At 43.1% G+C, this 12,674-nt stretch overlaps 1 protein-coding gene across 16 annotated transcripts in view; it reads right to left on the reverse strand.

Moving 5' to 3' along the window:
- Positions 1-12,674, reverse strand: part of STARD9 (StAR related lipid transfer domain containing 9) — a 151,585-nt gene that overhangs the window by 129,327 nt on the left and 9,584 nt on the right. For 12 of the 16 annotated variants that reach the window (XR_014812775.1, XR_014812769.1, XM_084972624.1 and 9 more), the window contains exon 3: positions 12,117-12,233. The exons of the other annotated variants lie outside the window; for them this stretch is intronic. Coding sequence is in view for 9 of the 12 variants with exons in the window: in XM_084972624.1 (XP_084828750.1) it covers positions 12,117-12,233 (117 nt within the window). In the remaining 3 variants the exon portion in view is untranslated. The remainder of the gene's footprint in view (positions 1-12,116; positions 12,234-12,674) is intronic. 16 annotated transcript variants of the gene reach the window in all.

The following is a 12,674-nucleotide window of genomic DNA, read 5'->3' on the forward strand; positions in this document are numbered from 1 at the left end:
AAGATAGGCGAAGATTTAAAAGCTTGATAATACCTAGTGTTGACAAGGAATGTGGCCAAGTATTCTGACACACTATTGTTTTTTCGTTTTTGTTTTTGTTTTTTTGTCTTTTCTAGGGTCACTCCCGTGGCATATGGAGGTTCCCAGGCTAGGGGTTCAATTGGAGCCGTAGCCACTGGCCTACACCACAGCCACAGCAACTCAGGATCTGAGCCACGTCTGCAACTTACACCACAGCTCATGGCAACGATGGGTCCTTAACCCACTGAGCAAGGCCAGGGATCAAACCTGCAATCTCATGGTTCCTAGCCGGATTTGTTAACCACTGCGCCACAATGGGAACTCCCCTGACACACTATTGTTAAGGGTGTAATTGGTACAGTTTTTTGGAAGGCAATTAGACAAAAACAATCTACTGAAATTTAAAATATACATACTCGGGAGTTCCCGTCGTGGCGCAGTGGTTAACGAATCCGATTAGGAACCATGAGGTTGCGGGTTCGGTCCCTGCCCTTGCTCAGTGGGTTAACGATCCGGCGTTGCCGTGAGCTGTGGTGTAGGTTGCAGACGCGGCTCGGATCCCGCGTTGCTGTGGCTCTGGCGTAGGCTGGTGGCTACAGCTCCGATTCAACCCCTAGCCTGGGAACCTCCATATGCCGCGGGAGCGGCCCAAGAAATAGCAACAACAACAGCAACAACAACAACAAAAAAAAGACAAAAAAAATAAATAAATAAATAAAATAAAAAAAAAAAAAAATATATACATAATCTCTGAACATACAACTGTACCTCCAGCAATTTATCTCACAGTTATACTTACAAAGATGCCCACTCCAGTATACAGAGATTAGCAGAAACATAATATATATTATATAACAGCAGAATTTTATAACTATGTGATTATAATTATATAATTACATGATCACATAACAATATACTATATTATATATATATATATATATATATATATATTTTTTTTTTTTTTGTCTTTTGTCTTTTTTTGTTGTTGTTGTTGTTGTTGCTATTTCTTGGGCCGCTCCCACGGCATATGGAGGTTCCCAGGCCAGGGGTTGAATCGGAGCTGTAGCCACCGGCCTACGCCAGAGCCACAGCAACTCAGGATCCGAGCCGCGTCTGCAACCTACACCACAGCTCACGGCAATGCTGGATCATTAACCCACTGAGCAAGGGCAGGGACCGAACCCGCAACCTCATGGTTCCTAGTCGGATTCGTTAACCACTGCGCCACGACGGGAACTCCCTATATTATATATTTAGCTGGAAATACCCTAATAGTCCATCACTAGAAAACTAAATAAACTACAATAGATTATACAATGGAATTCTTTTTTTTTTTCCTTTTTCTTCTTTTTAGGGCCACACCAAGTCATATGGAGACTCCCAGGCTAGGAGTCCAATCGGAGCTACAGCTACCAGCCTACACCACATCCACAGCAACACCAGATCTGAGCCACATCTGTGACCTACACTGCAGCTCACGGCAACTCGGGATCCTTAACCCACTGAGCAAGGCCATGGATCAAACCCGCACCTCATGGTTCCTAGTCAGATTCATTTCCACTGCGCCACAACGGGAAATCCACAATGGAATTCTATATAGCATTAAGACAACATGGCAGAACTATAGGAACTACAAATAAATTAGGGCTAAGATAAGTTGATTAGAATAAACAAAGTTGAAAAATAGTATGTACAGTGTAAACCCCTTTGTATTGTTTTGAAAAAGACAAGCTGGAGTTCCCATCATGGCGCAGTGGAAACAAATCCGACTAAGAACCATGAGGTTGCAGGTTCGATTCCTGGACTCGTTCAGTGGGTTAAGAATTCCGAGTTGCCGTGAGCTGCAGTGTAGATAGCAGGCGCGGCTCAGATCTGGTGTTGCTGTGGCTGTGGTGTAGGCCGGCAGCAACAGCTCCAATTAGACCCCTAGCCTGGGAACCTCCATTTGCCACGAGTGCAGCCCTAAAAGGACAAAAGCCAAATAAAAGAAAAAAAAGAAAAAGACATGCTACATATGCTCACTTATGTTTAGAGAATGCCTGAAAGGATACCAAAGGAACTACAGACAGTGGTTACCTCTGGAGAATGAGACCCATGGGAAAGAAGGAAGGGAAGAGTTTTTTTTTTTTTTTTAATTCAATGAGATTTATTACATTTATAGTTGTACAATGATTATTACAACCCAATTTTATAGCATTAGGGAAGGGGTTTTTACTTCTTACATTTTACCATTCCATACTGTTTGAATGTTGTCCAGTTAGTTTGTATTGCCTTCATAGCAAAATATTTTGATAATTGATTTGCTGACACACAATTTATGCACTTGCCTGCTTTCTGCTGAGCACAGAGCTAGAAACTAGTCCCATTTCTCTCCTCACACTTTCTGAACCCTTTTCAGAACACTGCACTTTTGTTGGTCGGCTGGACTGGCTCCCCCAAACAGAGGACCATTGAAAGGTGCTGAGTGGGGACTTGAACACAGACTAACTATGCCAATATGTGGGAAAGAATTTAACACCTGGCAATGCGGACCAGGTGGCTTCCTCTGGAGAAGCCCACTGTTACCAGTCTGCCTGTCTACACCTGTCTGCTGTGGTGGACACAAAGACCTTTTGTTCAAAGAGCTGCTCTTCATTTGGTATCCTCTTATCCAGATTATGTTTTGAACCAGTTTTTCCAAAGACCTTCAAAGTGATCATCTCCATCATCAGGCCTCTCTTCTTTGAGCTATTAATTGACAAGCCTTTTAAATCCAGGACAACTTCAAGTATAAGGGGGATGGAGTACAGGACAATTTCTCAGCACTGCAGAAGCAAGCAAGAGAACTTCTGGGGAATGTCAAGGACAACGGTCACAGGACCTCTATCAATATTTATGTTTAGGCTGTCCCAGGTCTCCAGCTGACTACCAAACTTTGGGCATACCTCCCCTACAGATAGACTCTTTTCTCCAGCCTAAATCTCAAGGACTCCAGATATTACCAGAATTCCTATAAACCTTGGCTCGCAGAGGAGAAAAAGAATCCAAACTTTTTCATTTTAAAAGCTCTCTCTAGTTTCTGCTGTTCATTTTTATTACAGGCACCCAGCACCAATAGAAAGCATTGTCAAGGACTCCGTTCTTCAGATTTTTCTATGGGCCTAAAAACTACCTTTTTTTTTTTTTTTTTTTTTTTCCCAATAGCCACACTCCCAACATACGGAAGTTCCTGGATCAGGGACTGAATCTGATCCCTGGTTTTGACCTATGCCGCAGCTATGGCAACACTGGATCCTTTAACCCACTGTACCAGGCCAGGGGTTGAACCCACACCTCTGCAATGACCCAAGTCACGGCAGTCAGGTTCTTAACCCACTCTGCCATGGTGGGAACACCTAAAAGCTACTATTTAAAGACCCATAATCAAGTTTCTAGAGAGAGGGAAAAAATAAGTTAGATGAGGTGAAAAGAATGACCTTATTCCTTTAAAATCCAGCCCTTGGCTATGCTTACGGAGCTGAGCAGCTGTGCTGTTGGCAGAGGGAACATACTGAAATGAAACACTCATGCTAAATCCCTTCCCCCACTCATGCCTGCAGAGCCGCATCCAATTATTGCACAAAAAGGCTTTTTTCTTACAAACTTCTCTTCCTTCTACTTCTGTCTTCATCTTGGCTGGGAAGAAATAGCACTAGTGATGGAATGTACACAGTTCTGCAAATATTCATGAGAAAATGCTTTAACACCCACATGCTCCCCCGCTGCCCTGGCACATACATGCATTAGGGAAGGGGATGCACAGAGAAACTCACAGAGGCCTGTGGCTCTCTAACTTAGGCCAACTGCAAGGCCTTCTCAGAACCAGCAACAAGATCTGAGAAGGCAGAGTCCTAACTTGTCTTTCATCTACGGAACCATAAATTGGATGATCAATCCAATAACCATTAATTGATCATTTAAGATGTGCAGCACTGGAAATTCAGAAATAAACAGAGTTATGTGTGGCAGCACATGAGCACTTGACTTTGGAATGAGTCAAAGGTTTCAGTGCTGGTTCCATCACTTGGTTCTAAGACCTTAAAGCCAGCTCCTCAACCTGTCTGAGCCTGTGTCCATACCCAAATCAGACATAACAGTATCTACTGTAAGAAGTGATATAATCCTAACAGCATCTCTCCCTCTGTGAACTCTCAAATTCCTTAGTTGTTTTTTCTTTTTTTTTTTTTTCCTTTTTCTTTTCAGGGTCGCATCTATAGCATATGGAAGTTCCCAGGCTAGGGATTGAATTGGAGCTACAGCTGCTGGCCTACTCCATAGCCACAGCAACTCGGGGTCCAAGCTCTGTCTGTAACCTACACCACAGCTCACAGCAATTCCAGATCCTTAACCCACTGAATGAGGCCTGGGTTCAAACCTGCATCCTCACGAATACTAGTCAGGCTCATTACCATTGAGCCACAATAGGAACTTCCTCCCCTTAGTTTCTTCTCATGTTTTCCCCTCCTCCTGCACCTTCAAGGCCCCTCCTCAGTTTCAGGAGCTCTTCCACCCCTCTTCTATCTCCCCAAAGCCTTCATTCACACTCCAAGTTCAAGGAAAGTAGGTCCTTTCCACCTCACCCCACTTACTTTCTGAGGCAGAAGGTCATGGATCACTTGTCTTCATCTTACAGTGGGTGTGGTCCCCAGACAGAAATGCTGCTTCCGTGGCAGCAGTAACTACTCGCAGCACGGTCACATTAGTAGTAACAGGTGCTCAATACTCCCCCATACTACTAGATGGCAATAGTGCAATTTCCTCATCTTGATGGAGTACAGAGCCAGGGAATGGCCCATTACAAAGAACAAGCTCTTTCCTTGGGATTCTGCTAATAAGCAGCACACTTCCTGCCCTGCAGGAACCTTTATGCTGCAATTCAGGGCCCCATCACTAGAATAAGCAACAGGCATTTCCCTGCAACATCAAGCACAATTCTGGACCAGCCACAAAGGAAAAAAAAAAAAAAGAGTGTGTGTGTATACATATACACACATAAACACACACATATATATACACATATACATATATTAAAAAAAACTGTTATTTTTGTCTCTCTAGGCAGTCATCTTTAAAATAAGTATTATAAGGGTCTCTAGCATTTCTTTGAACACCAACATTCTGGAATTCTAAAATCAAAGTATTTGGCTACCACATATCAGGATTCAAAATTTCTGCACAAGTTACCCTTCATGCCCTAATTATATACAATCCTCTGCAATTTAATCCCAATGGTAATAAAGACAAGTTGGTGCTACTGCTCCCTAAACTGTTAAAATCATCATATTCTGTACTTACCAAGCATTATTATCACCTGTCTCCCTGTCTCCGAAACAACAGTCCTTCATTAAATCACCACATGCAGAATGCACACGAGGTATTCCTGCAGCCAGTCCTTTAATCATTTGGGGGGTGTGGGATTTTCATTTGAAGCTTCTCTAAATCCTAACATCCTCACACTAAAGTTCGGAACTGGAGAAAATATTCACCAAAGAACCTGTAACACAAGGACACTCACACTGCTGCTATAATTTCAGTTTCAGATTTGATGGTTGTGAGGAGGAAATCTCCTCGCTCACATGTTTTTTTTATCTGCAAAAGCTAGAAGCCTTTTAGGTATGCATTTTAGCCAAATAACAGAGAATTTTTAAATAAAGATTCCCAGGAGAATAGAAGCAATTACTTTCCACAGGGAAAGGGCTGGGTAGCTTTTTGTTTCTGACGTGCTTTCTGTTGACTCAGTCTGCACTTGTTTTGACAGCCACTTACAGTCCTTGGTGGGTAGAGCTGAGCTAATGCTCCTTATGGAAAGTTTTACAAACATACAATCACCCAAACACAATAATGTTTGGGCATAGGACTCCTGCTCCAACAGCTGTTCCTGTCCAGGAGGAAAGGAAGGAAGTTAACTTTCCAAGTGGAGCATGCCAGTCTCACAAGGGATCACAAGCAGACTCCAAGAAGAGATTTTCAAATCTAGTTCATCTCCTAGCAAGAAGCATCAGTCTTGCTTCTCCTGTACTGTGATTATGGTAATTACAACAGGGACCCAAACCACAATGCTCATGACCTCACTTATTCAACTTCTAGTGGCAGAGCCTGGGCTGGGCACTTTACATCCTTACTTGTTTCTTCCTCAAGGTGAAGAAACTATAGGACTCAGAGAGGTTAAGTAACTTGTCCAAAGTAAGCCAGCACATAAGTGTCTGTGCCTAAACTCAAAGGCAGGTCTAACTTCATGAGAAGAAACCGATTAACTTTAACATAGATTCAAACCAGATAAAATGCAGGTCAATTTTTGGGAAAAGCCTTGACTGCAAGTCTAAACACTAACAAAGACTAAAAACACAATTTAGGCCAATAACAACCTCCCTTAAGAATGGGGTGCTGGAGTTCCCGTCGTGGCGCAGTGGTTAACGAATCCGATTAGGAACCATGAGGTTGCGGGTTCGGTCCCTGCCCTTGCTCAGTGGGTTAACGATCCGGTGTTGCCGTGAGCTGTGGTGTAGGTTGCAGACGCGGCTCGGATCCCGTGTTGCTGTGGCTCTAGCGTAGGCCGGTGGCTACAGCTCTGATTAGACCCCTAGCCTGGGAACCTCCATATGCCGCGGGAGTGGCCCAAGAAATAGCAACAACAACAACAACAACAAAAGACAAAAGACAAAAAAAAAAAAAAAAAAGAATGGGGTGCTGATGACACCAGAGTCATGAGTAATGGACAAGTCAAGTGGTATAATCCCCTGCCAGTTCCCATTCACTATAACTTTTCTCTCTTTCCCCTTCACCCTCTCTCTTCTTCCTCAAATTTTCCATCTCTTTCTTTGCCTATATCCCGAGTTTTATTTTTTTCCTTTTACACTGTAGTTTAGTAAAGAATATGAACTTCACATTCAGATGATCCTGCAGAAGACTCATTTTCTTTTCTTTTTTTTTTTTTATCTTTTGTCTTTATAGGGCCACACCCACAGCACTTGGGAGGTTCTCAAGCTAGGGTCTAACTAGAGCTGTAGCCGCCGGCCTAGGCCAGAACCACAGCAATGCCAGATCTGAGCCATGTCTGTGACCTACACCACAGCTCATGGCAGTGCTGGACCCTTAACCCACTGAGCAAGGCCAGGGATCGAACCTGCAACCTCATGGTTCCTAGTCGGATTCATTTCCACTGTACCAGGATGGGAACTCTGAGACTCATTTTCTTATTGTGTGACTTTGGGCAGATTATGGTGTAGCTTCCCTAAGCCTAAATTTCCTCAACTAGAGAAGAGGGATAAAATCTATCTTGCAGGTGTTGAAGGGATTAAATCAAGCAATATGCATAAAGAGAGGATCAGGTCACTAGTAGACTAAATGAAATTTAACTCTGAGAGTCAGAGAGGCTTAGTGGAAAAAGTACACAATCTGGAGCCAGACAATCTTGAGTTTGAATCCCTGCTCCACCACTTATTGGCTAAAGGACTCAGGCAAGTCTTGTAAACTTTTTGAGGCTCAGTTTCCTTAACTATAATATGGGGTAAATAATACAGGTTTAATAGATTTTGGAAGAGAATCAGATGAAATGATATATACTTAGAGTCTGTAGATATTTGACAAGAAGCTGCCTCTCAGCAGAATTTATAGTAGCTGACTTGTTCTCTAGAGGCTCCTGTTTGCTGACACTTGATCTATGTGTTCAAGTATGTCACCACTAAGGACTGGGAAATCCTAAAGCAATAAGGAATTTTAATCTTGAACCTATCTCAAGGCTATAAAATAAAGAACGAGAGGGAAGGAGAGTGATACAATGCAAAGACCTCCCCAGCAAGCATGAGTCTAGCACTACTTGGGCATTAATGGCCAGTACAAGCCCATGTAAGTTACATGCTATATCTGGAACACATGGGGGTTGGCCTAGAGGTGTAATCAGTGTCTGGAAACATTTTTGGTTGTCACAATTGGGGTTGCTACTGGTATCTAGTGGATAGAGGCCAGGGATGCTACTGAATATTCTGCTCTGAAGACCCCTCAAGAACAAAGAATCACCCAGCCAAAACATCAATAGTGCTGAGGTTAGGAAAACCTGGCTTAGATGACTGCTAAGTTCCCCTTTAAGCTCTAACACCCCAAGAGACTATGAAGAGGAGGCAGCACCAACATGGAATATGTGACTTCTTATCAATACCCATCAAACAAAGGCTTATGATGTTCAAAATCCCCCAAAGGCCAGTGGGGAAATTTTTCCATTAGATATTTGGATATTCTGAAATCAACGCTGTAACTTCAGAGGGTGATGACACCCCTTCCTTCACAAAAGGAGGTACAGTCCCTCAGAGACTTGGTCCCTCATTCTTTGCAGTCAGAATCAGTGTACCCAAAGCCACATGATTTCTCTGGGGAAGAAGATGATTTAAATAAGTCTGAATAAAGATCAGAATAAGACCTGATACACACAATAGCAGAGGTGACTCTCAAATACACCATGCTAAGTGAAAGAAGCCAGACTCAAAAGACTACCTATTATTTTATTACATTTATACAACATCATGGGACAAACCTGTAGGAAAGAAAGCAGATCAGCAGTTGCCTGGGGCTGGCGGTAAGGAGAACAGTTTGACTTCCAGGGACGTGAAGAAATCTGGGAGATGATACACTGTTTTACATACTGATTGGGGTGTAAGCTACACAACGGTGTTTGTCAAAACCACAGAACTGTACACTGAATGATGAATTTTACTGTGTCTAAATTATACTTCAGTAAGACTGGCCCCTGGAGTTCCCATTGTGGTTCAGAGGGTTTAGAACCCAACTAGAATCCATGAGGATGCAGATTTGATCCCTGGCCTCATTCAGTGGGTTAAGGATCCATCACTGCCAAGAGCTGTGACAATAGGTAGCAGATGCAGCTGGAACCTGGTGTTGCTGTGCCTGTGGGATAGGCCGGCAGCTGTAGCTCTGATTCAACCCCTAGCCGGGAATATCATACACCACAGGTATGGCCCGGAAAAAAGAAAAAAGGAAAAAAAATAAGACCGGCCCCTCTCCCTTCACCCCCCCCCGTATCAAAAGGCAGTATAGAAGATCGCTATACTTTGGTAACGGATGAACTGGATAACATCTAAACTCTTTCCTATGCCAAGCCCTATGATTTTACGACAATCTGCCTCCCTACCCCTTCTCACCTCAGAGCCATAATGATTAGGGTTAAGTCTGGGCTCTAATTTCTATGTCAAAGCCATGGGTCCCTCCAACAAAATCTTCTGGGTATGAGTCCTGCCATCAGTCTGGGACCTCTGGCTCTTCTACAGCCTGTGACATAGATTCCCTTTCCTTCCCTCTCCTGCCCTGACCAATAAGGGCCTTAGACAACTAATAAACAGCCAAAATAAACCTCAGGAGACACCGGTTTTATCTCTCTGCACAGGCTTCCGGTCTAAATCCTGTTTGATCCTTTCATCGAACTTTAAATCAGACTTCAAATTCATGAGTTCCCATCCTTTATGGGCTTCTGGCTTTTCACCAGATTATTTTTATACATTTAAGCTACATAAATGTGAAATGCGAGCTTCATAGCAAAATTCTACCCAAGCTTGTTGATGTATAAATAGGTAGATATAGATATGTAGTTTTGTTTTGTTTACACATTTCCCAGACTTTTTACCTGCTAAGTAGTATACAAAATAACTAATGTTTCTTATGTACACAACAGTCATAGGTAGGCTGTGGCCAAGAAGGACTGAAGGAGCCATTAGAATGCTCACACTTGGCATTCCCTTCGTGGCTCAGAGGTTAACAAACCCAACCAGGATCCATGAGGTTGCGGGTTTGATCCCTGGCCCCGTGAGCTGTGGTGTAGGTCACAGACAAAGCTCAGATCCTGTGTTGCTGTGGCTGTGCCTGGCTGCTGCAGCTCCTATTGACCCCTAGACTAGGAACTTCCATATGCCATAGCAAAAAAAAAAAAAAGAATGCTCACACTTTCTGCTAATAGAAAGACCACTGCCTTCTATGCCACACACACAGTCACTACTTGAGGAGTCTCATCCTCTTATTTGAGAGCCAGTTCCTTTCCTGGCTCTTCTTGGAGGACCTCCGTGGAACAGTACAAACACCAATAACCAGATACCTCATACCCACCCGAGTGCTGGGATCAAAGTCAAGGGCTACAAGACAAGCCTGGACCTGCCAGTGCCCTCATCCCCCACAGGATGGAGAAGACTTGGTAGGGGCCAGGTAATATCCACACTGCCCTTTTCTGTTGAACATTCACAGCAAACACACTGTGACCACAAAAAAATTATAATAGAAGGGACCCAAAGAAACAACATATTCCACAAGGTCTAGGGTCTTGTTTCCACATACTCCTCTCAAAAGGGAAGGATGAGGAATTATACTTTCATGGTTTAGAATTATCCAACCGTCTTCAGAAGTCTGCATCAGCAGAAAAATCAGTACAGGTGTACCTCGGAGATATTTACGGATCTGGTTCCAGACCAACACAATAAAGCCAATGTTCCAACAAAGCCAGTCACATGAATTTTTCGGTTTCCCAGTGTACACAAAAGTTATGTTTACGCTATGCTATATTCTACCAAGAGTGAAATAGCATTATGTCTAAAAAACAATGAATGTACCTTAAGTTAAAATTCTTTATTACTAAACAGTGCTAGCCATCATCTGAACCTTTAGTGAGTCATAGTAGTAACATAAAAAATCACAGATCATAACAAATATGACAATGAAAAAGTTTTAAATAGTGCGAGAATTTCGCAGACACACAAAATGAATAAATGCTGTGAAAAATGGCACCGAACGGCTTGCTCTATGCAGGGTTGCTACAAACTTACAATTTATAAAAATGTATTATCTGTGAAGTACAATAAAGCAAAGCACAATAAAACCAGGTATGCCTATGCTGTCCTCTAAGTCACTCAAACTTGATAACATTGTTTCTTTAGCATAATTAGGAAAAGTTACACAAAAGGCTGAACTACTTAGCAGAAAACACACTTTGGCTTTTTATTCAAAGCCATGTAGACTGACAGTAATGGTTGTCTAGGGTTCCATTTTCAATGCAATTCCCTAAGGACATAGTCCTCTAGTATTTTTCTTTTGCATGTAAGAAAGAACATATTAAAGGCCACATTAATGATTTTTCCAATTTTAGACAGGACTCTGGTGGCTGCTGGGATGAAGGCTACTGTCAGCAGTTATAGAACTGAATGAGACAAGGCTTGCCAGTCATCATGGGGACTAAATGCATTACCTCATGACTTTTTTTTCTTTTTTTCTCTTTTTTGGGAACCCTTCAGGACACAGAGTTCCTGGGCCAGGGATGAAATCTGAGCCACAGTTGCAACCTATGCCACAAGTAATGCCAGATCCTTAACGTACTATGACAGGCCAGAGATCGAACCTGTGTCGCAGTGCTCCAGAGACACCATCAATCCTGCAGGAACTTCTAAACGCATGACCTTTGACAGTGCTCCAACCAGGATAATGCTGCTGCTTCACAGAAACAGAGAGAAGTCCTATAGGCTCATCTGGCCAGGCCTGCTGCCTCGGAAACTTGTGGGAGAGCTAAGCAGCAGGAAGGGTGACCCACAGTGTTAGCCGGCAAAGCCTCGGCTAGTCCTCTCAACCCTCAGCAGATCAGCAGAATCGGCCTCTGCTGCTGCTACCCTACAGACTGGCAGATTAGCTGTGCAACCCTTTATACTCAGCGTAGGAGCATAAGCACAAAGAAGATACCAGTCTCTAGAATTTTGGGCCCTTCTGCTACACACAACACAAGGTCAGGTTTGAGGAGGACCCATTCACCTACACAAGAAGCAGAACATCACCTGAACTTACTGAATCTGAATCAGGTTGAGGCCTAAGCCTAAATGGACACTAACCAACCTCCATGCCCCCAGCCAGCAGTCTTTTCCTATCTCCTTTGCTCTTTCTACAACTGATGCCTCCCACTACTTCTCAGATCAAAACATCCTTAGTTTCTGACCAAACTACCATAAGAAAGAAACATCCAAGCCCAGACTCCATGTTAATTTCCCAGTAAATTATCCAGATATTAAGACCTGGGGAGAGTGAAGGAAAAATGACATTACCACATCCTGAGATGCATACTGGGGGTCCTCTGGGTTGACTGACCAGTAGCAGTAATCAAAGCCAAAAGCCACAACCTTCTCCCGGGAGTCGCCAAAGCCATCAGGTCGACCATCCACCTAAAATCAAACATAGGATCCAGTGTCTTCTCTACTATAATATCAGAATCTGGCCAGTAACACTTGGTTCCTCTCTACTGTAGCTAGAGAAACCTGGACTGGTCATGAGGCTCTTTATGGTATCTACCTAAAAAAGAAAAAAAAAAAAAAAAAAAAAAGAGTAAACTTTGTCTTCACCTTGTTAGATACAATGAAGCCCCAGAGAATTAAACATCTATCATACTATTGCATATCTACCCATATATGAACCAACCCTACGAGATGTGAGACAGCTCGGGAGAAAAAGCCTTTCCCTCTCTGAGCCTCTTCTTATCACTATCATTTCTTCTCTAAGTATTTCTGCAGAGGATAGCGGAAGTGCATGAGTAATTCAGTCTCTGGGTCTGACAGGCTCTATCAGCCTACGGCTTTCACAGAGGTCCCTGGCGTATCCACCCTCAG

Source organism: Sus scrofa, chromosome 1 (assembly GCF_054392235.1).
Source record: "Sus scrofa isolate SSC_HxYL_T2T_F1_AM1 chromosome 1, Sscrofa_HxYL_maternal_Yorkshire_Landrace_v2.0, whole genome shotgun sequence".
In the NCBI taxonomy this organism is placed as follows: Eukaryota; Metazoa; Chordata; class Mammalia; order Artiodactyla; family Suidae; genus Sus; species Sus scrofa.